Below are 27,013 nucleotides of genomic sequence, written 5' to 3' on the forward strand. Positions count from 1 at the left end.
AGTGTCTATCCAGCCATCGACCCTCACGGGCCGTCGCAGAATAACGCACAGACGGATTTAGGGTAACGCGCAGTTCCTTTCCGTGTTCACGATTCTAAACCCGTCCCCAGCGCTAACGCCCTGCGATCGAGACCCCGCAGCGATCCACTTCATAGCGTTTCTGCCTCTCTCCCCCAAGATTCGATCACCTCTTATCTGCGGTGTATGTACACCTGAGATGTCGCGAGGAACGTTTTGAGAGACTTCTCCGCACAAAAGGGTTTGCATTCCTCTCGTGGAATGGTCGTGTCGGAAGAACGCCTCGAGGGGAGCTCTGCAGCGCTTCCGCTCAAGTCGAAATTCCCTCTTCATTGTCCCGCCTTCAGAGCCTGTGTTTTTGCGGTTTCGAATCCGCTTTCCTGACTAAATGATTTGTGGAGTCTGGCTTCTCCCCGGAAGGCTCCGAAAAAGCCTCACGCGCGCACAGACACACTGCGCATGTGCGGCCTGAAAACGGCGCCGCGCGTCCGATTTTGAGCGATTCGTCCCCTTTTCCGTGAGCCTCCTCGTTCTCGGCGGTTCATTTCACATGCTGGAGATAATACACTGAGAATCCATCCCCGGCAAATACGGCAGTTCCCCCTTTAAAAACGCGCGCAGCATTCAGGCGCAGATTCCAGCGCACGCCTCTCTCCCACCTCCCAGCGAGCTTCGCTGCTCCCGGCAAGACACTGTTATTTTCTTCGCGACTTTTCTCCACGGTCGTCTTGTATGTCCTTTTCCGTTGGCGAACAGTTCTCTCTTTCACAGAGTTCCTCTATTCTTTAAGAAAAGCGCGAGTGAAGCGCCGCGATACTTTCCTCAGGGGGGCGAGAGAGGTCTGAGGAGCGACACCGTTGCCCGAGAGGGAACGGGGATAGCTGTTCCAGCGGACATGTTTTTCGCCGCGTTTCCGTGCCTGTGTTCGTCTTTTCTGAAGAGAACTCTGTCCGCTATTTTCGGCGAAATTGGCGAAACCTTCTCTGCCAAACGCGTCGTTTCTGTTTTCGGGAGCTTAAACCTGACAGTCGCCGGGGTCGCAGCGGCGCCTCGAACGCGGGTCGCGGCGCAGTCTCGGTGTGTCTCGCTAGGAACGCGTCGAACTGGAGGGCCAAGACACCTGAGAGGCTGAGAGGGTTCAAGAGACTCTTCTTTCCCTGCGAGAAAGGCAAAACCTACACGAGAGAGGGTAGGGAAGGAAACGCCGGGGCGCGCAGAGCGGTCCAGCTCGGGCAAGCTTCCCCGTGACAATTCGACCCGACATCGAAGAAGGGCACATACGCCAAGTCTCCTGCCTTTTCAGGCGGACGCCTCGTCGTCGACCCCGTGTCATACTTACAAGGCAAGATCCCCGAAAACCAGATCCGTCGCGCTCCGGTGGCGGCCTCTTTGGCCAAAAGTCCTTTCACCCGAGGTCATCTGCGTTGCTGGCTCCTCGTCGCGGCATGTGGATGAGAGTCAACTTAGATTGAATCGGGTTTTCTTCTCGTCTGTCAGCCCCACAACCGCGGGGTTGTCTCGGTTTTTCCGCGGCCCCTTTTTTCGCCATGGCTGCGAGCCGAAGGGTTCTGGGAGGGCGGGGGAGTCTCATCAATCCCTCTCCCTCTCTCGCTGCGCTCCCAGCTTCAGACTTTGCATGCCCCAGCAGAAGACCCGCTTCCTATTTGAGTGCGGCCTTCTCTGGCGAAAATGTGTCGCCTTCGATGCTCGACAAGAAGCGCCGCATGCCTGCTCAGCCCTTTGCTTCGCGCACGTCCCACCTTCGCCCTGTGCCTGGAAGGGGTCTGTCCAGGCCTGCGCCTTCGCCTCGCGCTTCGAAGGATCCGGGAGAGCGGCCGGGAGAGAGAGGCGTGACGGGGAGAGGCGAGGAAGCGCAGCTGGAAGCGACGCGGCGCGAGGCTGCGAGAAGCAGAAATGACGGGCGAGGAGAGTCACAGAGACCCGAGGGAGAGGGGCGAGGCAGGGAGACGGAGAATGAGGAGGCGAGTGCGGCAGGAACGCGCAAATATCCGCAGAAAGGAAGCAAGAAGAGTGCGCAGCTCGCGCCGCTCCGAGAGAGGCTGGCCGCGTCGAAGGGTTCGGCTGGAAGCAGCTCGGAGACCCGCAGTCGAGGCTCTGTCGCCGCTCCGGCGCCTGCAGCGACCGGCTCGCCGAGGCGCCGCCGCGCAGGCGAGAGGCGAGACTCGGAGGCGGGAAGAGACAGCGTCTCGCCGAGCGAAGGCAGGAGGCGACGAGACAGAGGGGAGGCGAAGAAGACAGACGCGGGCGGAGAGAAACTGAGGGAGGAAGAAAAGAGGAAACGCGATCGCGCGAGCAAGCGAAGGTCCGGAGGCGCGAGCGGCAGCGAAGAAGACAGGGCAGAGGGAGACGAGAGAGGAAGAAGAGGCCGAGAGAGAGAAAGGCCTGGAGGCCGAGGAAGAAGCAACGACAGCAAAAGCGGAAGTCCGGCAGAACGGGAGGTGGAAAGAAGAGAGAAGGGGTCTCTACGGCAAGCCGACAAACGGCGAGAAAATGAAGGCGATCCTGAAGAAGAGGAGCGAGCGGCTCGCCGACGACGCACAGTCATCCGAGAGGCGACGAAAACAGGTGCGCCGAGCCAACCGACCCTCACGTTGATTCCGACACTCCGAAGAGTCAGAATGACGAGCTCCTCATCTACACGCGACATCCTCTGTTTCTGAAGTTTGTCCCCAACGCGTGTGCATGTGACATGGATTTAGATCTACGCGACTTCTGTACCAGTGTATATAGACGGGTACCTGTAACGATGGGGAAATCTGTGGATCTACGTCCCTGTCGATGAGGTGTACAGACAGCTGCGTAGATCGCAGGAAGAAAACGATGCACTTCGGGAGGTCGATAAGTGTATATTAAACGACACAAAGACAGTTGGAAGGCAAGAACCACAGATGGAGACGAAACCGGGAGTTTTCTCACATCGGGGTTTGAGCGTCTCGCGCATCTCTCAGCTCCCGTGCCAGTGTAGTCATTTTGTGTGCTCTCAACGTATCGAACAATGCATGGAGGTTTCTGATTTTGAAAATGTCGGCGTTGCAGGTGTTTGTCCTGTCTCTTTTGTGCAGCCAAAGAAGGCTTCCTTTACACTCGAGATTCGCTAGTTTCCAAAGTGGCGGAGAGCGGCTACGAGGTTTCGCGGGGAACCACATGCAGTGAGTTCTTAGCGTTTCAAGACGCCTCTCTCAGTCTTCCCCCTCCTTCCTAAATTGTGTACTTTTGTATCTTCCTCTTCAACTCTCGTGTATGTCTCTCTTCCTCTCTTTTTCCCTCCTCTCTGTCCTCTCTTCTTCCACTGTCTCTCTTCTTCCCCTCTCTCTCTTCTTGCCTTCTCTCTCTTCTATGTGTCTCTTCATTTCGCTGTCTCGTGCGCTTGCTGTTTTCTGTCGCAGCTCCCTTGACGGTCGAGAAGGAGTTCATGGGGGGGATCATTTGCCTCAGTGCGGGGGCCTCGTTCGGCCCGGTCAACACTCAGGAAGGATTGACGGTTCGTCGTCGACAAGAAACATCTTGTTCGTTTTCGTCTTCTGGAATTGTTTTTTCCTTTCTCCGTCTCTTGATGTTGCAACTTCTTCCATTTGTGTTTCTGGCTCTCTTGTCTGCCTCCGCCGTCTCGTTTCCGCTCGTTTCCATGCCTCTCTCATCTTCAGACATCGTTTGCCGTTTCCTACCTTTCTCTGTCATTTTTTCGACTTGCTCCTCTTTCCTCCCTTTCTCTTTCTCCTGCCTCTTTCTGTGATGTGTGTCTCTTATCCTGCCTCTCTCTGTGGTGTGTCATGAATCGCCTGAGCCTCTCAAGCGCGACGGTCTTGCGTCTCCCGATGCAAACATTTCTGCTTCCTGTTCTTTTCTCCCAGCGCCTGTTCGTCTTGGCGTGTGAAGACGGAAACCTCCAATTTGAATCGGGGCTGAAAGGGTCCTGCGCGCGAGTCTCGCAGTGTAAGGACACCGCAGAAACACACTGCTGTCGCTCTCTACGAGGGGGAAGCGACTGAGAAAGCGAGAGAAGGGAGGGGCGCGAGAAAGAGGGATAGAGAAGGGGAGAGGATACCATTTTCAACGTCGTGTCTGAAGTGTCTCTCTTCCGGTTTTTTCCAGCGCATGCACAAGGGCAGAAAATCCGCCCTTCTCCGTTCTCTTTCTTATATCGAAGTCGTTTAATGATCACCTGCTACAACCTCCCCTCTTCACTGTGCGTTTTTGGAGGAGACTGGGTGCGGGTACAGGAGGAAAGAACGCGAGACGGTGGAACAGCAGACGGCGTTTTTTCTGTACCCACACCCACTCTTCTTTCCCCCCCCCCTGTCGGACTTCAGATGTGTTCTCTCTCTTCTATCATCTTTTTCCTGTCTCATGTGCTTTGCCACCTTCCTTGCGGTCCTTTTCCAGCTGTCCCCGTGCCTTCCCTCCGCTGTCCTCCTTGTCCCCTCTTTTCCCTCCCTTGCACGGTCCGCCTGGTTCTTTCTCCTTTTTTCAGACGCAGAGCTTCTCGTCGCGCCGTTCAGCGCCTATGCGCTCACGAATCGCAGGTACGTCGCTCGCGTGTCGCCCTGAAGAGGAAACCACGCGCATAGACCCCCGTCTCCGATGAGCGCCGCAAAGGCGGGAAGGGGGAGCGCAGGGGGAAGGCGTCCGTTTACCGAGCAGTCTAGAGGCTGGGCGATCCAGAAAAGAAGGGCGTGAGGCCAGAAGTTCCCGACTGAAAAAACGAGAACAAAGGAAGAAGAAAGAAAAGCTTGGAACACCGAGTTTCGCGTCTCGCCTTGCGCTACACGGGATTCCTAGGTATGGGGTAAACCTCGGAATCCAATTGTACAGTGTGTAACAGGGAATCTAGCTTCAGCTGTTACCGAATCTGGCTGCTGTGGCCCGGACGTTTAGAACGGACCGACCTCTGTGCGAAAATCCGCCCGCAGCTCGTCGAGACACCGTCCGAGCTGCCATCGGAGGGTGTACACTCTGAGACGGTTCACGAGTTTCGGTGTCTTTCTCTTCCGAGCATCTTCGATCCGTACGTGTGCCACGCTGAGCTCGAAAGACGCGAGCCTCTTGGAGGTGTCGACCTAAAGAGGCTCTGATCGCGGTAGACAGATAGATTCGGTTTCCACAGGCTGGCAAAAAAGGATTTCGCCAGTGCGCGAAAAAGACGCGGTCCCCGGTACACGGTTTGATTCAGGAAACGTTCCGCAGCTGGGGTCTGATGTTTGCAGTAAAACCAAGCCGGCTCGGCTCCTGCTGATGTCCAACGGCGTTGAAGAGTCACATTTCCAGCCTTCGCAGTTTCTGACAGAAGTTATTCCAGAGCGACTGCCAGTTGAATTTTGGCGCGAAGAACATCTTCGCGATGACCTCAGAAAATAAACAGGTTCCAACTGCTGGGCGTGTGGCTAGGCTGCACTCTCAGTCTCGGCGCCGCCGCACTGGTGACGCTGTCCAAGATCCCAGTTCAAGTGACAGCAGCAAATATGTCGCTGTCTCAAGGGGAACCGCAGAAAGCGCAACGAAACGCATGCAAGTTTGTGTACCTCTAACGTCTGTACACATTTACCTTCACACGCACATGTAGACCATACCTAGCCATGGATTTCTGTAGGTATATTGTGCCGGCGCATGCACAGATACATACCAATATGGAGACACATGTCGGTTTTCATGTTCGACAGAAATGTGTGTCACGTTGAAAGCTTTGTCCTAGAAGCTTCTGGCCCGCGGTCCGCCCGTGCCCGTGTCCATTTCCTGCGGGGTCGAGAGTCGAACCTCGGTAGCTTGTGTGGGGGCAGGCATTTGCGGCGGTACGGGGTTATGGAAAATATTTTTCCTGTGCACACATAAATGGGGTGTTTTGTGCCGAGAAAGTGTGTGAGATAAAGGCAAGAAGGATATGGAGCAAGATCTTGTTTTCATTCGGTGGGTCATGAGGGAAGACGTTACATGTCATCGCAAGCTCGCGCCTCTGTTGGCGGTTTCAGGAGACAGGGATTGTTTCTGGCGCGTTTGTTCTCCCGGTTCGGCATCTGTCGAGGAGCGAAGATGCGGAGGACTGAAGATACGCGAGTCTACTGGTAGCAAAAGATTTTCATCGGTGGAAACAAAACTCGGGCCGCGGGCCATCTCGATCCTCATATTCAAAGATAATTCTATTTTTAAAAGTTTTAGATAAACGACATGTGAAGAGTCGGACCAACTTTCACGCACGACGATAATTACCCGACAAGGATTTTCGTACCTTCGCACCGTCATAATACAGCCGCCGTTTACATGTTACTGCACTGGGCGGAGTCCTGCCCGAGTAGCCTAAGGGATCGAACGGGGTGTGCAGCGATTTCTTCGTAAATGGTCCTGTTGCGTTGTCTCGTCCTTTGTTTTTACGGAAACTGTCCTCTTATCAAGATGAGCGCAAGGCGAGGCAAAAAGGACGAGAATGGTGAACAGTCATTCCTGCGTCGGCGCGCGTTCTTCCCGTTCCCCGGGACGGTACAGATTCACTGTGGACGCCGACACCCGCGTGCGTGTGCGGAACAAGGCGATCCCTTCCCCCCTTCTGCAAGAAGTGTTTTCGTTCCTAATCGGGGAACGGCTGTCGTGTATAGGATCAGAATCTGGAGCACACACGCATGACTGGCCTTTCGTCGCGAGTTCATCAGCCACATGTGTTCAGCTTCCACGCAGCCTCAGTCGACTAGCGTATGTGAATACAGAACTCTATGATTCTGAAGCATCGTTTTGAGGTTCTTGTTTTCGGAAATCAAGAACCATAAGCACTTTGCAGCCATGAGCATTTCTGCAAACTGTCTTTGGGGGGCATGTCGCCCCCTGCGCGGACACTAGCGCGTTCAGCAATTCCTCCGGGGAACAGCTGAAGGCAAACCCCAGAACGGCCAAGTCGCCTGGAGGCAGGTGAAGATACAACTGTCGACGGCGTTCTATTGCCTGGTTCGTTGGTAGGCACTCAAGTCTAAGTCCGCACTACTGGTGAACAGGTTTGACGGATGAAACAAGGCAAAAGGGTATAGCCTTATAAAAAACTAGCGCGTTCAAGCTCGCTGTCCGGCCTAAAAAAGTCGCGAGACCCGCTGTCACTGCTTGCCGTCTTGAACGCAGTACACAGCCCGGTATAAGGAACAAGCTTGTACAGCATGTAAATGGCAGCACCGTAGTATGTATACACATGTGCACATGCTGACATCTGTTTATTCGATATGAGTTACACAGTTCTGGATCGCAGATCATTGGTACAGAGACAATATCTACTTACAATGTGATAATAACAGTACATGGTCTAGGTATGATCTTTGTTCTTAATGTCGGCTTCGCACGGAGGACAACGTAACTTCTTTGGATCGATCTATATTGTGGGTTCGAAAGTCGGTTTTCTCAGAACTAACACGATCTCCTATTTCCTAAATCTACATGCACGAACTGCAAAATGGGACAAACACTCGCTTGTGGTTGATCTGTAAACAGCCAATGCAAGCATGCATTTGTATACATTCGGAAAGTTGCAACGAGCTGAAGTCGCTTCTGCAGAGAGCGCTTCCGAAACGACGCCGTACTTGGCCGGAGAAAGCGTGAGTCTAGGGAAGTCTGCGTGTTTTTCAGTGCGCCCGCAGCTTGTCGTGGGAGAAGCGAATGCTTCAAGTTCTATCGAAGCAGTGTCTTTGCTCAGTTTTGTTCCTCTGAAACAGGAACGCCCACCCCGAGCGAATATTCGCTTGCGCCTTGACGCACTTGAAGCCACAAGCAAACATGCCGAAGCGGCGCCGTTTTCATCGGGCTTTTAGCAGAAGAGAACCCGGCGGCGGGACAAATGGGCACGTGGCGCGTATTCACTAGGTCCTCGACTTCTGTTCAGACAAACTACGGGAGACGACGGAGTCAACGAGCGCTAGTCAGCCACGCACAGCAACTGAGAGCCTACGCATGCGCCAAGAATGCCACAAAATCGAGTTCCACATATCGTTCCGTGGAATGATCAGCCGTGCTCTTCTCTTCCCTTTGCCCCTGTGCTCCCTCGTACGATATGTTCAGAACGTGGTTTACATCTCTTAGTAGAGCCTATACAAATTTTAAGCTACCCAAGACGGAAAAATCCCTCAAGTGTGTGGTGACAGAACTCAACAACCCCCCCCTTCCGTTTTTGCCTCTCTCCCAGCAGTTTGGTGTCCTAAACAGAAAAACGACACTGTTTGATTGACGCCAGGAATCCCAGTACAAAACTGACACTACATCTCTAAGGGCTCGGTTCCGCCGTGAGGTGGCTGGAGAAAAGCACCAACGATCCAGCGCGGGGTAAGGGTGTTTTGTAGTGCTCAGCATGCACACAGAGACGTGAGTATAAAACAGTTGCTGATTCTGGTTTCTTCGGTACCTGAACGTGAACGCCTAGCGTGGAACCTGACAAACGTGGCGTCCATCGGATACACAAGAAACTGGCTAGGAACTGTCCAGCAACTGTTTTGACAGAACAAAAGAGCAGAGTTTTGGGTTATTGACTTATGTACAAGAGAAGTGGCCGTGAGGCGACGACGCGCGTCACAACGATTGCGTCAACACTTTTTTCTGCAACTGCAGAAACTAAATTTTCCTTCCACAACCTCCTTGCGGCCCGTAACAAGCAGTGTACAGACAGTCGAGCCTGACATCTCGCTGCGAGCTGCGAGCGAAAGTTCCCGCGTTCTGCGCGGCCTCAGTTTTTACTCGTCCAAGGCGATATGTGTAAGGTTGACACACATCGGATTCCCACACGCCATCGTAAAAGCCTTCTTGGGCTTTTCCTGGAGCTCGTTGAAACTTTCCTCGTCTGCATCATAAAGGGACACGCAATTAGTTCCGATGCTCCGCATGTTCAGCAAGAAAAAGCTGAAAATAAGTTGGTTCGATGTTACGGTTGCCTTTCTGCAACCTACGGCTGTCGAGCCGCAGAGCGCAGCAGTTTGCACACAACCCTGTCAAAACAAACGTAAGGACGATCGCACCAGCATGCATCACAGTCTCCCTATCGAATGTGTCGACTGACTCTCACGAGAAGACGAGGTGGGAAACAGGCGAAGATGCTTTCCGCAGAAAAGCGTGCGATGGAAGGCAACCGCAGAGACAAGTTCCAGTCGTTTTCTGTGGCATTCATAAAGCTGCATGCACTGTGGACGACATTCCCCACGTCGATCTATACCTCGGAGAACCATGAATTCGAGCTCCCGGTATTTTTACGCAAAATGCACACAGTAGAGACACTCTGACCCTCCTGGAGAAAGCGACGAGGCACAGAGTTCTTCCACTGCGTTTTTCTCACCTGCATAGAGGAAAACGAGGGTTCGGTTGACGTAGGTCTGGGATTCCTGCGATTCACCAGGCTTGACCATCCGAATGACAGGGAGGTGGTCATCCTCGCTCAAATCTCCGTACCAAATCACACACTGTCGATCATCACCCAGGACGGGATCATAGTCGCGGTGCACGCCTGCGGCAATCTTCTCTGGGACAAGGACAAAACGCGCACAGAACAGTTCATGACACAGGAGTGAACGAAAAACGCGGCTGCGAGAAGGCGAGGAACTGGAGCGCTGAAAAATCCGCCTCTCTGCACGCCACTTGCCAACGGAGGAGACCGGCAGTGCTCGTATTGCAATCCGAAATTGTGTATCGCGTTTGCACAAGCAGCATCTCGGTTTCAGGATCCAAGATGAGACTCGAAACTGCATGAAAACCGGGTTGAAGCAAGTGCTCCCTTCACCAGGACGCTCCGTGGTGCACCCCTATACACCCGAGGCCACGGTCGCACACCCTGGCAAGCCTCCATGGCGACGGAAAGCAATGCCAAGCAGGTTTAACAGGTCGGCCCGGCGAGGCAGTCTGTCTGAATCACGTAAGTCAGCACTGAGGAAACGAAGAAGAGAACGGAGCCTGTGTCTGTCTCAATTACACGCAACTGGGACCGGTTTCCGATCACAGGCACCACTTGATATCACTACTGCACACAGGGAGATGTTCGATTGCCGTCTACAGAAAGTCCGAGAGGAATAAAGAGAGGCAGCGTTTTCCTTTGCACTCCTGACAAACTCGGTGAGCTCTACCGCTCTCGAGCATGAAGCGGACTGCTGAAGCCGCGAAGCATTTGTTCAACCATGCGCATTCAGCCATCGCTTACTCAAGATTTCCATTCGAGCCTCCGATGTCTGCCAGAATTCTTTCGCCCGGGGGTGGACGTAGTACTCCCACGCCCTACATAACGTGGCAATCTCCTCTGGGCTTCGAGGCTCAAAGGTTTCCTGACTTGTGTATCGATCTGTGTAGACGCTCTCACCCTGCGACATCGACAGATTTGAAGCAGAGGTCAGCAGAAGTTGTGCATTACCGAAGAGACAACAGCGTGTGTGGCAACCAAAATGGCTGGGGCAAATTTCGTACAGAGCAGACACACACACTCTTAAGTAAGGGGTGCACCACCGGCTCAGAGAAGCGACAAAACGTAGTCTGGGGGAACGCCGAAGAGCTCGAGTGTATGTACACATTGCCCATGAAAAAGACACGGCCTGAGTCGCGTCTGCAATGCACACGGCCCCAGGGAGCGACTTGAGTGACGTTTCTCCACCGGAAAAAGCAAGTGCCTGCTTGCGCGTTGCCCTTCTCCCTCCCTTTTCGCTATCGAAGAAGGCAAGCACCCAATATGCAACAGACACCGCGTAGTTCCCCAGCAAATATGCAATTGTGAATCTCCACATCGAGACAAGACCAACCATCCACACACAAAAGTGAGTACCTCGGAAGTGGAGTAGCTGGCGTCAGTTCCAGTGGATCCTCCTCTCTTTTTCTTCTTCTTGTCATCATCGCTGCTGGAGCCGAACCCAAAGAGTGACGCGAAAGGTGAACTGCTACAAACACGGCAGTTCCACATCTTGCCCCCGCACTGTGTATCACCGGCTGGTTCGACTGAGTCCGGAAACAAGACACTGCTTGCTTTGAGACGAAAAGAAGTTCACGTTTAATTTCTGCCCGCGATATCCGGAAGCGAGAGCCTTACACGGCGAACTTCACCGGTCGAACCACAGTAGGGTGCAGAGGACAGAACGCGTCCGACATACACACTCAATCGTCACCCCCAACAAAAGGTGGATTCACATCTCTCGGACATCATGTCCTTTCGAAGTCTATTCTCGGACAGCTATAGCCATGTGCAGCCACACACAGGCAAGAGGAGAGAGACGGGGGGGTAACGGGCGTCCAACGCCCGCGATGTGTGGCTTTCGTGCTGGAGGTTTTGATCACCAGTGAGCGCTGAAGCTTTTGCGGCAAGAAAGAGAAAAGGAAGTAACACACGAAAGTCGCTGGAAGGAATGTGCTAAATATCAGAAATAGACCCTAGCGCCAAGAACGGGGAAGCGGCGATGAAAAAGAAAGGGAAGGCACGCCGATCAGCGCGCCACAACGACCGACTGGTTGCTACATAACCCGCCTCATAACGGACCGGACCCAGCCGTCCAGGCGGGTGCCTTGTCTTTGAAAAAAAAATGAAGAGACGGTTTTATTTCTTGCCAAAGACGCCACAAAACAGTAGAGTTCAGATGCGACTGACGGGGAAAACGAAATGGTTATACCAGGGCGAACGCGGTTTCTCCACGCATCAACACTGAGAAAGACGCACCGCAAAAGCTACAGCATGAGTAGGCGCCAGGTGCTGTGTCTCTGCCATGAGGTTTTTCCCTCCGATGAACCGGGAACGGAAGGAAGATATACTGTATGGACAGTTTCCTCAGTTCCAGTTGTGAAAAGTCTCACTCAAGAAAAGCAAACCGAAAGGGTTTCCGGAAGGCTATCGCTGGGCATAGCTTTTCGGCAGGCGAGAGAGGTCATTCCCCAAATGCCATAGGAACAGCTAGGTCGGCTGCAAGAGAGTGCGCGATGAGAACTCGTGTAGACATTGTAGAGCGATCTGGGCGGTCTCTACCAGCGAAAAAGATGGGAAACAAACGCGTGGTGCCTCGCCCGAGGCAGAAAAGCGAAGGAAACAGAGGTGGCAGAGAAATATTCTGACAAACAGTGGCGGGGGAGGAAAGCAAGGCAGAACTGTAAGCGGGGAATTGAACTCTATCCCCAAGGGCCAAATTTCGATCAGCAAGAGGGCAAACTATTTCTTTATCAACACTTCTCTACGCATCCATTGTCTTTGAAGAAGACATCCGGCTTCTGAATAACTCATATTTTGCAGAGAGAAGCCTTCGAGTGGCATTCTAGCACGAATTCTTGGCTCGGGTTGGTGTGTAGCTTGTGTCGGCATGGTACGGTCTCGAGGGGTGCTGGTTATAAAACCGACCACCGGCTCCCCATATTTTTTTGGCAGGCCAGAGAGACGCGCAACCCAGTTAGTCTAATATAGCGTCGATACGCGTTTCTGCGCTTGCTGCTGATCAACCCTAGTAGCCAACGGGTGGAAAGCGTGAAACGACTACTGCAGAGAAATTATCCGCACACCGTAGCACGTTCGGTACGATACAGTCCGTCATTTTCTAACGAGGAGACGCGGTTTCTTCTAGTGTACCCCATCTCCACACACACAGGCCCTCAAAAATACACGTGTCCATATATGTCTAGATGACGTATGCCCTCTTTCATGACCGTGACTGTCTATAACTTAACTTCCTTCAGGCCCAACGCGCCTCAGGACTAGACATAGGTTCCTAACCTTTGTTAGCACTCGGGCTGCACAGAGAGCACGCTGATATTAGTAGTAAAGTGTCTGTTATCTGACATCGGGTCATCCTTGAAGGGTAATTGGTGACTGCCTCATACAGATGAAGTCACGAACAAGGCGTACTGCGTAACGGGGAGAGAAAGAAAGCGTGGCTGTTGCCAAAACGCTAACGCGCAATATTTTGCAGTGCCGAAGAGCAATAGTTTTGAGACAACGTGCCCGTTAAGGGTATGCAAATGTGAAATCCAGGACGTTGGTGAAGAACAGAAGGGAATCCCAGGGTCGCTCCCGTGAGGTATACTTTGAAAGACATAATAGGTTTTTCAGGCTATCAGCATGGCATGTCCACACAAAAAGTAAAGGCGCGAAACAGCTCCGTCTAAAATGGGCCCGTTCAATACGCTCCTGGCGTTGTTTGGACACCATAGTGAGTGTGTCACCGACAGCAACGTAGGGGTGTACATTCTCATCATGGGAGCCGCAAGTTTTTTCTTTCCAGCGCCATCTGACACACGAAGCCAAATGTTAAGCAAAAATAGTCAAGGCTGTGCTAATCAAAAGTGCCATTCTCGGGGGAGGGACTCCCCCGTGCTTGCTCAGGGATCTTACTATAAACAGACAAATCCGTGCAAGTCATCCAAGGGTCAGTGGCAGTCTCTCTTTAGAATGCAAAAGCTCGCTGGTAAACGGGGTCCAAACCAGAGGGAGTGAATCCCGTCTCTTGGCCTGCTCAGTCTCGCTCCTGAAAAATCATAACGGGAAAGCCGGGATATGGGGCATTTCGAAACTCTGTAAGCAGGTTGGCTGTCACTTGATGCTTGGGGTCCCGGCAGAATGGGTTGACAGCTCCATCAAAAGCGACACCACCTGTGATTCACCAACGTCCATCATGTGATCTGATAATGGCCTTCTGATGCTGTTCTTTAAGTATACGAAACGCCCCAGTAAATCCCGAAGTGCACCGGACCGGTGCTTGGCGAGGGTCGCCCAGATTGGAGACTGCAGTCTCGAAGAGTGTCTTTATGCTTTGTTCCACATGGTGAGGCTCCCCCTTCGCGCAGAAGGGGGAACACGGGACAGACAAACGAACCATTTTGCAAACAGCACCGCCTAACATGTAGCTTCAATTTTTCTGAGTTTGGTAACCTCAGGACTCAGCGGGAGTGTCCGACGGGAGTGGGAGGAACCGATGCCGTATTGTGGTCACGAGTGTCACCTACGAGGCCGCGCGAACCGCTAAAACGAAGACAGATATCTCAGTTAAGGTACGATGGCGCCAATGGGACCAAAACAGTGACTGGTCATTCGTTCCATGCGAACGACTTTTAGGTTGCGGTTCCCGTGCAACAGTCCTTTGATTCCAGCCACCGTGTGTACGCCTCACACATCTCTCGAGCTATGCACGTATTCTTACAGGTATATAGCAATTCCTCACATACGAAGCAGTATGACAGTTCGTGGCGATGCACAACTCTCTTGGTATGCATACGCTGAACACGATCGGAGTCCGTTGTTCCACACAGTATTGGCCGAGTGGTTTCAAAAGGCGCCAGTTCTTTGTCTGAATCTTTGGACTGAACTTACGATACAGAGAGCAGGGTTAACTTGTTCATCTCTGATCCGCCTGCGGTGTGCGGTTGGGGAATTAGCAATCAAAAAATGGGTAACCGCAGCAAAGTGCGAGCGACCGGCGTTTCGCGAATTACCGTTTTGTTTGCTATTCGCCATCTTGGCTCGATTCACTGGAAAGCGACTAACCAAATCCTACAGTGGAGTACGCCTTGAGGAAGGATGAAATGAGTTGGTTGCACATCGGTCGCACCAAGCATTTTCTCAAGTGTACTGGTTGTCCTGTCACACACGACAACTAAAAACAGAGCTTATTTCGAACCACAAAAGTAGTTAATGCTACCAGATATAGGGTAATTGATGCGGAACCGAATATTTTTCCTGTTTGCCACGTTATCCTGCGAGCGAAAACATGGAACTGGCAGCCGCTGTGTACGGCATACCGCGTTCAGGTGGTACACCGGCTTTCAACAGCCACGGCTTTCTTTGTCGTTCCGCTCCGCGAACTACACACTGACCACTGACGCCCCACTTTGAAGCGTCATAAACGACTTCACAAATCGCCCCCCCCTCTACCGAAATCGCCACTTCCCCAATAACTCTTCTATTGCTTTCCGTCTGCATGTTTCGTAAATCTTCGCGAACCCGTCTATCGCGGAATCTCCTATAGAACGACGAGACCAGCACGTTGCATGCATGACGGGCTGCATGCCCCCCAGTTGTGCAAGACAGTATATAACTACTTTCTCTGTGGCATACTTTGAAGCCTGTTCTCGGACTCACACCGAGATCAGACAGTGTCTCTGAGCTGTGCGGGATATTGCTCGTCTGTCGAAGGGTTCACCCTCTCTGTTCCACACACGGTGTAGGAAGCGGGAAAAAACGCAGGTCCCCGTGTAGGCAAAGGCACACTGTTGGCATGATTCACTGGTCACGCCGTTTTTTCGCAGGACTCGCACGCCAAATGCAGTCCATGCCTTAGATGAAGCAAAATGGCAATCTTGCGGCAACTCTCTCGGGGAATACCAGGCTTTCCTCGTGTGTGCAGTATTTCGAGCGTAGGCTCTTCCTATGCGCCCACTAGGATCGAGTAAGGTTTGCTCTCGTGATCGACGGGTCCATCTGTCTCTCATTATTGGCGCATGCGGTTACCCTGCGTATCCTGGAGCTTTTCGCTGTGTGACAACCTCGGCTTTCGCTCGCTTGTGAGGCCAAAGGTGGTGCTTTGCTCCATTTGTTCGGATGCAATCCTCAACTTCTTCATGGCATGCGAGAACCCCGTTGCAAGATCCTCTCCATCCTTCACTTAGTTGCCAGAACTCCCGAAAACCCACGCTCCCCTCGGCTCGTTTGTCAGAATGCAAAGGCTGAAGAAGAAATCAACTCTTCCTGGACCAACACGGTCAGGGGCGGGTTTCTTGGCAAGTTCCAAGGTAAGATCGACTCCCCTGATTTTTACAAACCATCGGAACTTGCAGAAGAGATAAAAGAAAAAAGGGTGGAATCTCTCTCGAATGCATACTTTGTTCGTGCCGTGAAACGAAACCATTCTTTTAGGACATCCTGATTCGCCCCTATTTAATGTCATTCCTTACCGGTGTGGCCATGAGGACAGCGCTACTTCTGTTGCTGCGTGGACGGGCAGCAGGAGAGGCTACAGCGTAAGATCAATAACAGTGGTACGTCATATACGTACAAACTTAGTTATTTCACGTTCTCTGTTTCAGCTACTAGTCTTCATATTTTCCACGTCTTTCATGTTGTGGCCGATGTTTATGACCTCGGTTACGAAGATATCTAAAGTCGACTCGAGTGGGAGTACGTTTGGCATTTTTGGTGTGATGCTGAATCTGAAAAGACGGCGTATCTGTAAAGCGATTCGTCTCTGTGCCGATCTTTCTTGATTCCACCAGAAGATGCAATCTTTCAGTTTCCTACTTTATCATGAGGACAGGTAGAGGGACCCACTCCAAGAAGTGGTTTTGTCTTTCTCTTGAAACGCTTGCAGAAGCATGCACCCACGTGCTTGTTCAGTGATTTCTACTTTTCTGTTGTGTGCTGTCAGAAACGACAGGAGCAGTATTCCATTTCCTATGAAGCGTACCGCCATTTCGCCTTTTTCACTTCTCTCTATCTCTCAGTCATGGGAAAACCTGCTGCAGCCCCAGACGTGGTCAGCTGGTAAGGTGCAATCGCGTTTACTGTTTCAGCGATAATGCCTCACAAAACTTGCGACGAGTTTTTTTTGCGGAGTGGAAGGTTGTCGGGGAGAAGAATGTAGCCATATCTTGCGTCCTTTTTTTACGCGTTCTCGACTTGTGCACGCGAACTGAAGCACACAGTCAAGGCCGTTCACTAGTGGGTGTGGATGCGTCTTGAGGGAAAAAAAAGGCTTCAGTTACTCTTTTCGGTTGTACTGCACACATTCTTTAGCTCCTAGTTCCGTGGAGTTGTTTTTGCGAACTTTTGAATGTGTTGATGGCGTATGCCGTTACTTCGCAGTGAGCATGCTTCTTGGATGACAATCGTCTGCGTCACGGCTGCACGGAATTCAGCATTCACTTTTATCAAAGGCACTGGTGCCTTAACGTATTTTTCGCCAGGGTTTCTTTGCACGGCATGACCTTCACGTTGCCTCTCCAGGACCAGGCCATGCCAGCGTGCTGACACGGCTGTCTCAGCCTTGTGTGGGTGGCTTTCGGCCGTATTTTGTTTGTCTCCTGCAGGTATCTCAAGGAGAAGTGGTACTGCATTCCCTCGGTAGGTTGTCTTTTGTAGAGAGGGGGAAGCCCGAAGCAAATTTTTTCCTGCTGAGAGAGAAATAAAGAACGTGACGGTTGTCCTCGTACAGGGCGTACGACAGAGTCGATCCCTCGAGCAATCGTTGCAGCAACCGACAGTAAATTGTCGGGCGAAAAGAACAAAGCGGGAGAGCTGTTGCGAATGTTTTGAGGCGCCGCACAAGTGGGTTTGGGAGAGACGTGCGTCCCGGGATAGCTTTTCCATGATGGTGGCTTCGTCGATTCTGAAATGGTGTCAGTGCAGTTGGCCAGGGCAGATCAGGGTGCACCGTGAAGCGGCGTTTTTGAAGGCACCCTCGGTTTGGTTGTGCGACTATCCAGGAAATTCCCCAGGCCCTCACCTCTCGTGTGTATTTGCGACTCGTCAACAATTTAATAGTCGACAACTGCGTTGCGGTAAGCTCAGGTGAACGTGGTCTTTCTTTCGAAACGTCCATTCAGTGAGCGTTACGCGGGGACAGTATCTCCTGAAATGCGAACTCTGTCGTAAGTTCCGATATATGATCCCAAATGAAATCGGTAGTTAATGTATTGCTGCTTTGTATGCAGACAGTATCCGAAAGGGAGTGTGTGTGAGCGTGTTATTTCTCGTGGCTGCTAAATCAAGGATGTTTTCTCTGTATATCCACCCTCCAAGTGGTTTGTGGAACGTAGTTGACCGATAGCACAAAGTTCGGAAGGCACACATGTACGCCCGTTTCACTTTGAAATTAAAGAGGAGACGTGTTTGGAGAAGAGATTAGAATCTGCTGCACAGCGGTATGTCGTCGGTATTCGTTTGCACTCTCCGTGTGGATTCGTTGCAGTCTCTCTTCACACAGGGGCTGGCCAGCAACCCACTACGCGTCAGTTGTCGATTCCTTTTCGCCGTTTACTCAGGTCACAGGCGTGGACGCAGAGGGCGCTCCCTGTCTAGAAGAAGGAAAGATGTTCCCTTTGTGGGCGTGGAAAGACGAAGTGTTTGAGTTTGATAGCAAATCGCAGCACTCTCATCGGCATTTTCACTTGTGAGAGGACGTACTGCATCTGTCACTGAAACAAAACCCAGCATGATTCTAAGCCTCTGTCACAAAGCAGCTACAATCAGAGAATAACTGGTAGTATGCGGCAGCGGTGACACATGAGGAGAAAACGGCTCGATCGTGCCAGCAGGTCGGTGACGATGCTTTCGGCGCAGGCGCGCGTCATCGCTACGAAGGATAGCCAATAAACCGGAATTTTCCCCGGAAATGATGTATTATGAGGAACGGGATGTTCCCCGCGGGTACTTTCTTAGGAAGCGTGGCTGTTGGTTTCTCAGTGGCTTTCCATTGTGTTGAGGTGCGTGGCATCCTGGTCTCGACGTTGCTAATGAGAGGGACTTTCGGCTTTTAGTGTGTTTTGCGCTTGTCCAACAAACCTCTTTTCAGGTCTTTACGAAGAGGGTTTCACTTTTCTGTTCGCGTGCCACAAAGTCGCGAAATGTGGCACACGAGATTTTAACACAATCCTGCGCAGTATTACTATAGAAGCTCGTGCGTTTTGTTAAGACTGCCTGGCCTCGGCATCCGCAGGACGCGATTCCGCCGCCAAGCAGTAGAGACAGCACGCGCGCGTTTTTTTCATGGGGAAAATTTTGGATTTGATGGCACGTAATTCACTAACGTTCCCTTCTTGAAAGCAGATAGCCTGATTCGTCTGTTGCTAGGAAACAGGCTCGTCAGTATGCAGGTCGCCAGTGGAGGCACCGTTTTGAGAGCGAATTGCTAGTTGCTTAAAAGCAATATTGACGCAGTATCCACTATCGGGGAACCCGGTAATTCCAAAGCGATAAGGACACAACTTGGGGGCGGTGCAAATGTTCGGGTGGACCGAAGACCCGCAACCCCGCGAGAGGTCTGAGACCGAGGTATCTCAGTGCGGCCGTCCAATAGGAGAGCAAAAGGTTCCTGGCTAAGGTTGAAGCTTTCTTCTATGGATGAATCAGTAGTAGATGACGCGAGTATTTGGGCAGACAACGCTCCGCTGACACCTGCACATTTTTTCCTCCAAGATAGAGGAAGAGACGAGACTCGAATACATCGTAGCACACGGAGTAACTACTGTGTCCTACGTCGAAAAGTACCGGAGCTGCAAATCGGGGCGATCTAGTAATGTGCAAGAAGTGTTATGACTCAGGAATGGCACCGCGGTAGTTATCGGACGAGGTGGGTTCCTGAAAGCAACAATACAGCAGACACTGGTACATTTCGAAAAAAACACATACGGCCCTTGGTAGGAGAACATGGTAGGAAAAAAGCAAGCGAGGGTTCAAAGGACTCGCGTAGCTGAGTGTGCGAAGCGGTGCCGTCAATCCTCAATTCTGCCTTGGGGTATCGATCCGCTGGACGGCTGCAATGCACCGGATCGCCGTTTTGGTCCCTCGGGCCGCTAAACGTCCTCTTCCGAGCTCCTGGTGCTATTTTCCTTCACACCTAATAAAGAAGTCACCTCGAGCGCTGCACCACTGTCAAGCCTTTCCAGGGGGTCTCTTTCCCCTCTGCAGTAACGGAGCTACCAAGCCTACGACACCGCCCACAGGCGCTCTCTTGTATGAGTTGAAGCACCACATGAACTCGCCAGAAGTTTCTTTCCCTATTCTCTGCGATAATATTGCCAACTCCGGGTAAAAGGTGTGTACAGACAAGTGAGAAAACGGTGCGTGCTTTGGTACACAGAGATGCCAACAACTTTACAAATGCTTCTACGAAAATTCGAAAAGAGTGTCACGTCTCTGGCTATTCACCACGTCAACGCGAACCGTTGTTTGTGGAGTTTCCCTTTCTTCACACTTTGATGTTGACAGAAGAAATTACTTGCTCCTGACAACGCCTGAACTGCACCAATGACAAACGTGTTCTCCGCAACAAGCATATTAGCAACGTGTTTCCTGTCTTGGCCCTGCTACGTCATGTCGGTGAGGTGGCTGTTTGTGAAGTGACACTCGCCGTTGTGAGTAGTGTGTCCTCCCGTCTTGATACGAATTCCTTAGCAGATTCGAAAAAAGAAGGGCAAATGGAACAGGATACTTATGTCCTGCCCTCTAGGGTTTTGTTTCGTGTTAAGGAAGAAGAGAGAACCCGAGAGTGAAAACCCGAGGCCACACCGTTTTTTCTTAAATGGCTGTTGCGTCGACCTCCCCCTGTGCTTCATTTTCCCCAGTTTCCGCCCCTTCCGATCGCGCGCACGATAAAGGGTCGTTGCGATAAACTTCCACCTCCCCGAGCACCGCCTTCCATCGACTGGGAGGCCCCGCGGACAGAAGAGAGAATAGCCTTTCTCCCGGACGGACTGCCGATTGCCTCATCGAAATTCTTTTGGCACTTGCTCGTGAAATTCTCTCCTTTTTGTGGACGCCTCTATCTCGCACTTAATTGTCCGTTTATTTTGTCTTTCGTTTCTTTAAACTTTTTTTCCGTGTTATCTTTTCTTGTCCCCCGCGTGCTGTCTAAGGTGGGTTCTGGTGCAAACGAAGGGACCACTTCGTCGCTGAAGTCTCGGGATTCGCTCGCGTGAGGTTGCGTCTTGACTTGCCATCATTCTTGTCGGAATCCAACAGATTGGCTGTTTTGTAGCAGGTGAGAAATTATGCGAAGCAGTCAGTTGTTTTCTGCGATTGTGGCTGCGCTGGGTCTGACGGTGTCATGGGCCGCCCGCGACAAGAGTGGCGGTTTGTTGACCATCCACCCTCCTCTAAAAGTTACCTTACGCGAGTGGACGAAAGATAAACATCCCCACTTTCTGCAATTTAGGGTTTATGTTGTGGCCCTCATTTCCTGTGTTCTTCTGTTTTTTGCTTCGTTCGTTGTCTCTGGGTGTATGTCTTCTGAGATTACAAAACGGTCGGTGGGCGAGCATTCGCTGTTCCGAACGTGTTTGCCGCAGGTTTGTCCACCCATTGTGTGTTTTTTTCGTTTGCACCGTAGTTATAGTTTCAAGAACTTTGTTTATCTCTTGTATATGCCAGTTATTTTCATACGTACGCACTGGGCGTGCGCCCACAGCTAAGCAACGTAGGTCGAAGCGTGGAAGTGCAGGTATCTGCGGTGTTCCGCTTGGACCAAAACGTATTTGCAGAGTGCATTGCCTGTTTTTTCGTGTTTTTTTCTGTAGACCCGTTTTTACTTGACAACTTCTCGGCTGTGCATTGTTGGATGGTAGGTGTAACTTACTTGCTTTTTTTGTTTGATGCAGCTCCACTCTTAACGCTCAACTGCCAAGATGTCAGGAAAAGGTCCGGCACAAAAGTCTCAGGCGGCGAAGAAGACCGCCGGGAAGTCTTTGGGACCACGCTACCGTCGCCGAAAGAGAACGGAGTCTTTTGCTCTCTACATTTACAAGGTCCTCAAGCAGGTGCATCCAGAGACTGGTGTGTCGAAGAAGAGTATGAGCATCATGAACTCGTTCATCAACGACATTTTTGATCGCTTGGCTGATGAGGCAGTTCGTTTGATCCGTTACAACAAGAAGAGAACTTTGTCTTCTCGGGAAATCCAAACAGCTGTTCGCTTGCTGTTGCCCGGTGAGCTCAGCAAGCACGCCGTCTCGGAAGGCACGAAAGCAGTGACCAAGTATACGACATCTGGTGCATAATGAAATGAGACTTTAAAAAAAGTGGTGAAAGATTAATGTTGAGAGGGATTTTTATCTTCTAAAAAAGCAATCGCTTGTGTAGTCTGAGCATGAGACAAGGGGATCTGCGTTATAATATAGTTCTCATTATAACGCCTGCATCTGACAGCAACCGCCCCCCTCTGTCGTTCTTTTTCGTCTCTAGCCATTTTCCATCCGTTTTTCTCTTCGGTCGTTTTGCATTTCATACAACAACGGTGGATGCTGTGTATGACGTTATTTTCTGACAAAAACCATTTGCTCGAAATGGAATCGCTCACGCCCGCCCATCGCTTCTAAACAGCTGGTCAGTCGGGCCACCAGCCCGAACAGGGTTCGTGAGGTCACCTTGTACCGTGGAAAGAACCTGAATGATAGTGTCTTAGGGTTTTTTCGGTTTCGCACCACAGAACTTCCAGTCGGGAAAAGCGTTCCGTTCGAAAAAGGCCCCTGCAGCTCCTGTGTGCTGCTTCTAATTTGTCTTTTGTTCAAACTGTTGGAGCGAAGTGAGGTACTTCCGATCGGCAGCAGAGTCCCATGAGCAAACAGTGAAAAAAGGTACATGCAGAAATTGATTTACAGCGTCTGTCCGAGAACTACCCTACGTATGTCACTACACTGCCAATGACTAGAGTGCGATTTTGGCTTACTGCCTGGTGAGCTATAAGGTTGAGAGATGTATGAATGTGGGTCCCGCTAGGCAGAACATCAGCGTCAGCGCAGCATTCTGGCTCCTGTGTTTCATGCAATGCGATTGTCATCCCAAACTTCCGTAATAGGGGGGCTACCCCTGTACTAAGGGTGTTCGCTCTCTTGATCCATTCCTAACGAGCGAACCCAACGGGAGACCGCATGCACACAGATGTCGCTGTTTTCGAGCCCACACTGGATGTCATGTCTCTTGCGGACCGTACTAAGAAGAGCCACCGGGCCTTCATAAGTGGTTATGGAAGAGGCGAAACTGTGGACACGACTGAAGAACATTTCCCCAGCAGGCATATTTTTCAGCATGCAAAGGACAAAGAAGAAGCTCAGTAAGAGCATGTATATGCAGTCAACAAGCCTTTGTTGTTTTTGTGGGTTCCCGCAGAAAAGAAGCGGAAGAGCTTGACAGCTCTAAGAAAGGAAGCATATACCTATACGTGTGTGGCTGCAATGCGGTAACTGTACAAACGCGGGAGTCGTCCCTCCCTGAAAAAAATAGTTCCATGTTATCACTCTAACGGGTACTTGAATTGTCGTTGTCTCCTCACATTCGTACTGAGCATGCTACTAGAGAAGAGGGTCCGCTGGTCTCTTCACGTCAAATGAAAGACGAGTGGATGTTGCTGGACCAGTAGATCGCTGCGGACGGGCATGTTGTGGTCTCAAGTAGACGAAGTAACGATGTGGACACACAAAAGGGACCAGCTTTCCTGTCACTAAACAAAAGTCGATCTTGTACAGCTTCGCCTTACCACAGAAACCAACTATCAGCTGGCCTGGATAATGACGTTCGTCAGTATGTTCTAAAGGTAAAGTGTTACTACGACTTCAGAGGCTGATGCCCTCCATGCCTGACTTTAGTTTCCCCTCCAGGAGACTGGTTTTCTAGTCTAGAGAAAAGATATCACTTGTTATGTGATGCTGTGCAATGAGGGCAATTTAGCATCAAAAACGGCCCCAGGCTGGCTGGTACTATCCACGTCGTCACGCAATTGGCAACCAACAAACACGACTAGCCACGCCAGGCCGGGTCGTCTCGATTGGCGTTCGGGTTTCGACCTGAACCGATGCAATTTCTCGAGAGGCTGCAGCAAGCGAGGAAGCTTCAGTAGTTTCCATCTAACGTTTGTGTTTGGCATTTTCACTTTGTTGTGCGGAGTGGACTGGCACTTCACTGACTCCAACTCCACGGGGACGTCGCTGGCTCTAGAGTATCAACCTTTTGGGACGTCGAGTGCGTTCGCCGAGGCTGTATAGCTTGAAAAGGCCTGAACGACCTTCCTCCGTTAAAAAACACAAGACGACTAACTGCCTGCTGAGCTTTGCCTGAAACTTTTTGCTCGCTGTCGGTTCGCCAGTTTGTATCTTTCCTGTCAAGTGTTGGTGAGTCAACATGTGGAAGTGTGCGATTTTTCTAACAGCGGTCACCTCCGTATGGGACCCACCGGAGGGGATTCGGGGGGCCACTTCCCTACCTACACAACTAGTGGGGAAACTCGAACCCGGCGCACAACCTTCTTTTGTCCAGGAAGAGCTAAAATGCTTCCATCCCATCAACTGGAAATCGATCGCGGGGACATACAGAACCGAGGCAGGGGTTAAGGATGCAGCTGCCTGCCAGCGGTTGTGCTCGAAGGAGGACCAGTGCACGCACTTCAATTACCATACGGACTCCCACAATTGCGAACTCAAGGTCAAGAATGGTTCAGATGTTGTGCAGGCAGCAAACGTTATTACTGGACCGAAAACATGCAGTTCAAGCTGCTTCACATTAGGGGTGGGTCACACCGCTAGGGAGTTGGCCAAGCCAGAAAAGAAGTACAGTCCGTACGATTGCCAAAGCTGGTGTCGAGATACGAACGGCTGCGAGTACTTTACCTTCAACGTGACCTCCAGCACCTGCTTCTTGAAAGGCGCGGATGCTGCCGGTACAGAGCGACCGTATCCCGGGGATATGATTGGTCCAAAAGAGTTCTGTAGCGGAGGTAATGAGGACGCCGAGATTGAGGAGGAACCCGAGTCAGGAACGTCTGTTGACGGTGAGGGAGGTGCGGCAGCCCCCGAAGGTGAAGAAGAGCTGAAATGCTTCCATCCTGTCAACTGGAAATCGATCGCGGGGACATACAGAACCGAGGCAGGGGTTAAGGATGCAGCTGCCTGCCAGCGGTTGTGCTCGAAGGAGGACCAGTGCACGCACTTCAATTACCATACGGACTCCCACAATTGCGAACTCAAGGTCAAGAATGGTTCAGATGTTGTGCAGGCAGCAAACGTTATTACTGGACCGAAAACATGCAGTTCAAGCTGCTTCACATTAGGGGTGGGTCACACCGCTAGGGAGTTGGCCAAGCCAGAAAAGAAGTACAGTCCGTACGATTGCCAAAGCTGGTGTCGAGATACGAACGGCTGCGAGTACTTTACCTTCAACGTGACCTCCAGCACCTGCTTCTTGAAAGGCGCGGATGCTGCCGGTACAGAGCGACCGTATCCCGGGGATATGATTGGTCCAAAAGAGTTCTGTAGCGGAGGTAATGAGGACGCCGAGATTGAGGAGGAACCCGAGTCAGGAACGTCTGTTGACGGTGAGGGAGGTGCGGCAGCCCCCGAAGGTGAAGAAGAGCTGAAATGCTTCCATCCTGTCAACTGGAAATCGATCGCGGGGACATACAGAACCGAGGCAGGGGTTAAGGATGCAGCTGCCTGCCAGCGGTTGTGCTCGAAGGAGGACCAGTGCACGCACTTCAATTACCATACGGACTCCCACAATTGCGAACTCAAGGTCAAGAATGGTTCAGATGTTGTGCAGGCAGCAAACGTTATTACTGGACCGAAAACATGCAGTTCAAGCTGCTTCACATTAGGGGTGGGTCACACCGCTAGGGAGTTGGCCAAGCCAGAAAAGAAGTACAGTCCGTACGATTGCCAAAGCTGGTGTCGAGATACGAACGGCTGCGAGTACTTTACCTTCAACGTGACCTCCAGCACCTGCTTCTTGAAAGGCGCGGATGCTGCCGGTACAGAGCGACCGTATCCCGGGGATATGATTGGTCCAAAAGAGTTCTGTAGCGGAGGTAATGAGGACGCCGAGATTGAGGAGGAACCCGAGTCAGGAACGTCTGTTGACGGTGAGGGAGGTGCGGCAGCCCCCGAAGGTGAGGGAGGTGAGGGAGGTGAGGCAGCCCCCGAGCAGGTGGGTCCAGGAGAACAGGCACCAATTCCCGGATCATCGCCTGATGTTGGCCATGGAGAAGAGGATCTTCTGCCGCCAGTGCCTGAACTGGAAGAAGGTTCTGGCAGTGGGGGATCTGAAGTTGATAAGCCTGGTCAGATTTTGCCGTCGCGTTATCCAGCGGCCATTCCTGATACGGGTTTGTCTTCGAAACTTGTTTGCATGCATCCCCGCCACAGGACAACAACCGCGGATATTCACAAATCCCTTACAGGCATTCCGACACCGGAGGATTGTCACCTCGCGTGCTGGCACGAAAACGAATGTACGCACTTTACATACAACCTTACCACAGGAAGATGCGACTTGAGAGCTAACGACAGCTCTCATGTTACTGAGGAGGCGAACCATATCACTGGACCCAAGACGTGCAACAGCAGTTGTTTCACCGTTGGAAAAGGCCACAGCGCACATAATATAGCTCCTATAACAGAAAAATACAGCGCTTTTGACTGCCAGAGCTGGTGCAGACAAAACAGTAAGTGCATGTATTTCACCTACAACAGGGTGACGAAAAAGTGTTATCTCAAAGGCAGTGACGCTCCCAACACTCTAAGTCCATCTGTCAATGATGTGGTCGGTCCCAGGGATTTCTGTCCTCCGTGAGTAACTTGGGAGGTTTTGCTCGGGCGCGCTTGCTTCTTCAGCATGTCGGTGTTTTAATTTAAAACATGGTGACACTTGTGCTTTTGTGAACTGAGCGAACGAAATACGGTGCTCTGCTTCTGTGCAGTCGAGTTCTTGATGATACGAAGTCACCCACGCCTTGTTCGTCAAGGCGAGACTGCGTATGGGGCACGCAGCAAGAGAACTGAAATCTCGTAAAACCAAATAGCTGCTGTCCACTGCTTTCCGTTGGCAGCACGCATCTGGACAGGAGCACTACTATTTCAGCCATGCTTGAAGCCCATCCGACATTCGGTCGGCCAGTGATTCCAAAGGCTTGCCTGCCACTACCGCCGGTGTGCAGGAGATTCGTTAGCTTTGTTCGCGCTCAATTTTCTCTTATCAACTCGCACTACACACTACCCACAAAAGGGTGATTTTAAATCCCAAGAGAGCACCGGCAATGGCATTTCCGAAGTGTATACCACTAAGTATAAAACGACCAACACGTTTACCTACCGTACGTTCGACGACACTGATTCGTGAACAGCATCTTGGATGAGAAATCTCCATCCATTCAGATCCCAGAAAAACTTTCGAAGTGCAATCGTTGCTTTCCTGTTAAGGCAGTTTCTCCCAGCCTCATGGGCCACGAGAGGTGTCCCTACTCTCAGGTTGTACAATGCCAGATGCCTACTCTAGTGGGACAGGCAGATCAACAGTGTGTCAGACCGTTTTGCCACGGCTTGAATTGCA

General features: G+C 51.5%; 5 protein-coding genes across 5 annotated transcripts; 4 read left to right on the forward strand and 1 right to left on the reverse strand.

The window, feature by feature from the left end:
* Positions 1-1,565: 1,565 nt before the first annotated feature.
* On the forward strand, positions 1,566-5,394 carry NCLIV_004130 (hypothetical protein; the record flags this gene model as incomplete). Its single annotated transcript, XM_003879915.1, has 6 exons — positions 1,566-2,604; positions 3,102-3,188; positions 3,426-3,520; positions 3,891-3,972; positions 4,511-4,562; positions 5,244-5,394. 6 exons carry the CDS (start codon positions 1,566-1,568, stop codon positions 5,392-5,394), a joined length of 1,506 nt encoding a protein of 501 aa, XP_003879964.1.
* Positions 5,395-8,726: 3,332 nt separating this feature from the next.
* On the reverse strand, positions 8,727-10,343 carry NCLIV_004140 (hypothetical protein; the record flags this gene model as incomplete). The annotated part of the gene is made up of 3 exons (XM_003879916.1): positions 8,727-8,833; positions 9,323-9,505; positions 10,178-10,343. The coding sequence occupies 3 exons, from the start codon at positions 10,341-10,343 to the stop codon at positions 8,727-8,729; spliced, it is 456 nt and encodes a 151-aa protein (XP_003879965.1).
* A 5,302-nt stretch (positions 10,344-15,645) lies between these two features.
* NCLIV_004150 (conserved hypothetical protein) lies at positions 15,646-18,099 on the forward strand (the record flags this gene model as incomplete). The annotated part of the gene is made up of 5 exons (XM_003879917.1): positions 15,646-15,720; positions 16,353-16,468; positions 17,014-17,047; positions 17,410-17,484; positions 17,968-18,099. The coding sequence occupies 5 exons, from the start codon at positions 15,646-15,648 to the stop codon at positions 18,097-18,099; spliced, it is 432 nt and encodes a 143-aa protein (XP_003879966.1).
* A 3,228-nt stretch (positions 18,100-21,327) lies between these two features.
* On the forward strand, positions 21,328-21,699 carry NCLIV_004160 (histone H2B, related; the record flags this gene model as incomplete). The annotated part of the gene is made up of 1 exon (XM_003879918.1): positions 21,328-21,699. One exon carries the CDS (start codon positions 21,328-21,330, stop codon positions 21,697-21,699), a length of 372 nt encoding a protein of 123 aa, XP_003879967.1.
* Positions 21,700-23,815: 2,116 nt separating this feature from the next.
* Positions 23,816-26,257, forward strand: NCLIV_004170 (uncharacterized protein; the record flags this gene model as incomplete). The annotated part of the gene is made up of 1 exon (XM_003879919.1): positions 23,816-26,257. One exon carries the CDS (start codon positions 23,816-23,818, stop codon positions 26,255-26,257), a length of 2,442 nt encoding a protein of 813 aa, XP_003879968.1.
* Positions 26,258-27,013: the final 756 nt, after the last annotated feature.

Source organism: Neospora caninum, chromosome Ib (assembly GCF_000208865.1).
Source record: "Neospora caninum Liverpool complete genome, chromosome Ib".
NCBI lineage: Eukaryota > Apicomplexa > Conoidasida > Eucoccidiorida > Sarcocystidae > Neospora > Neospora caninum.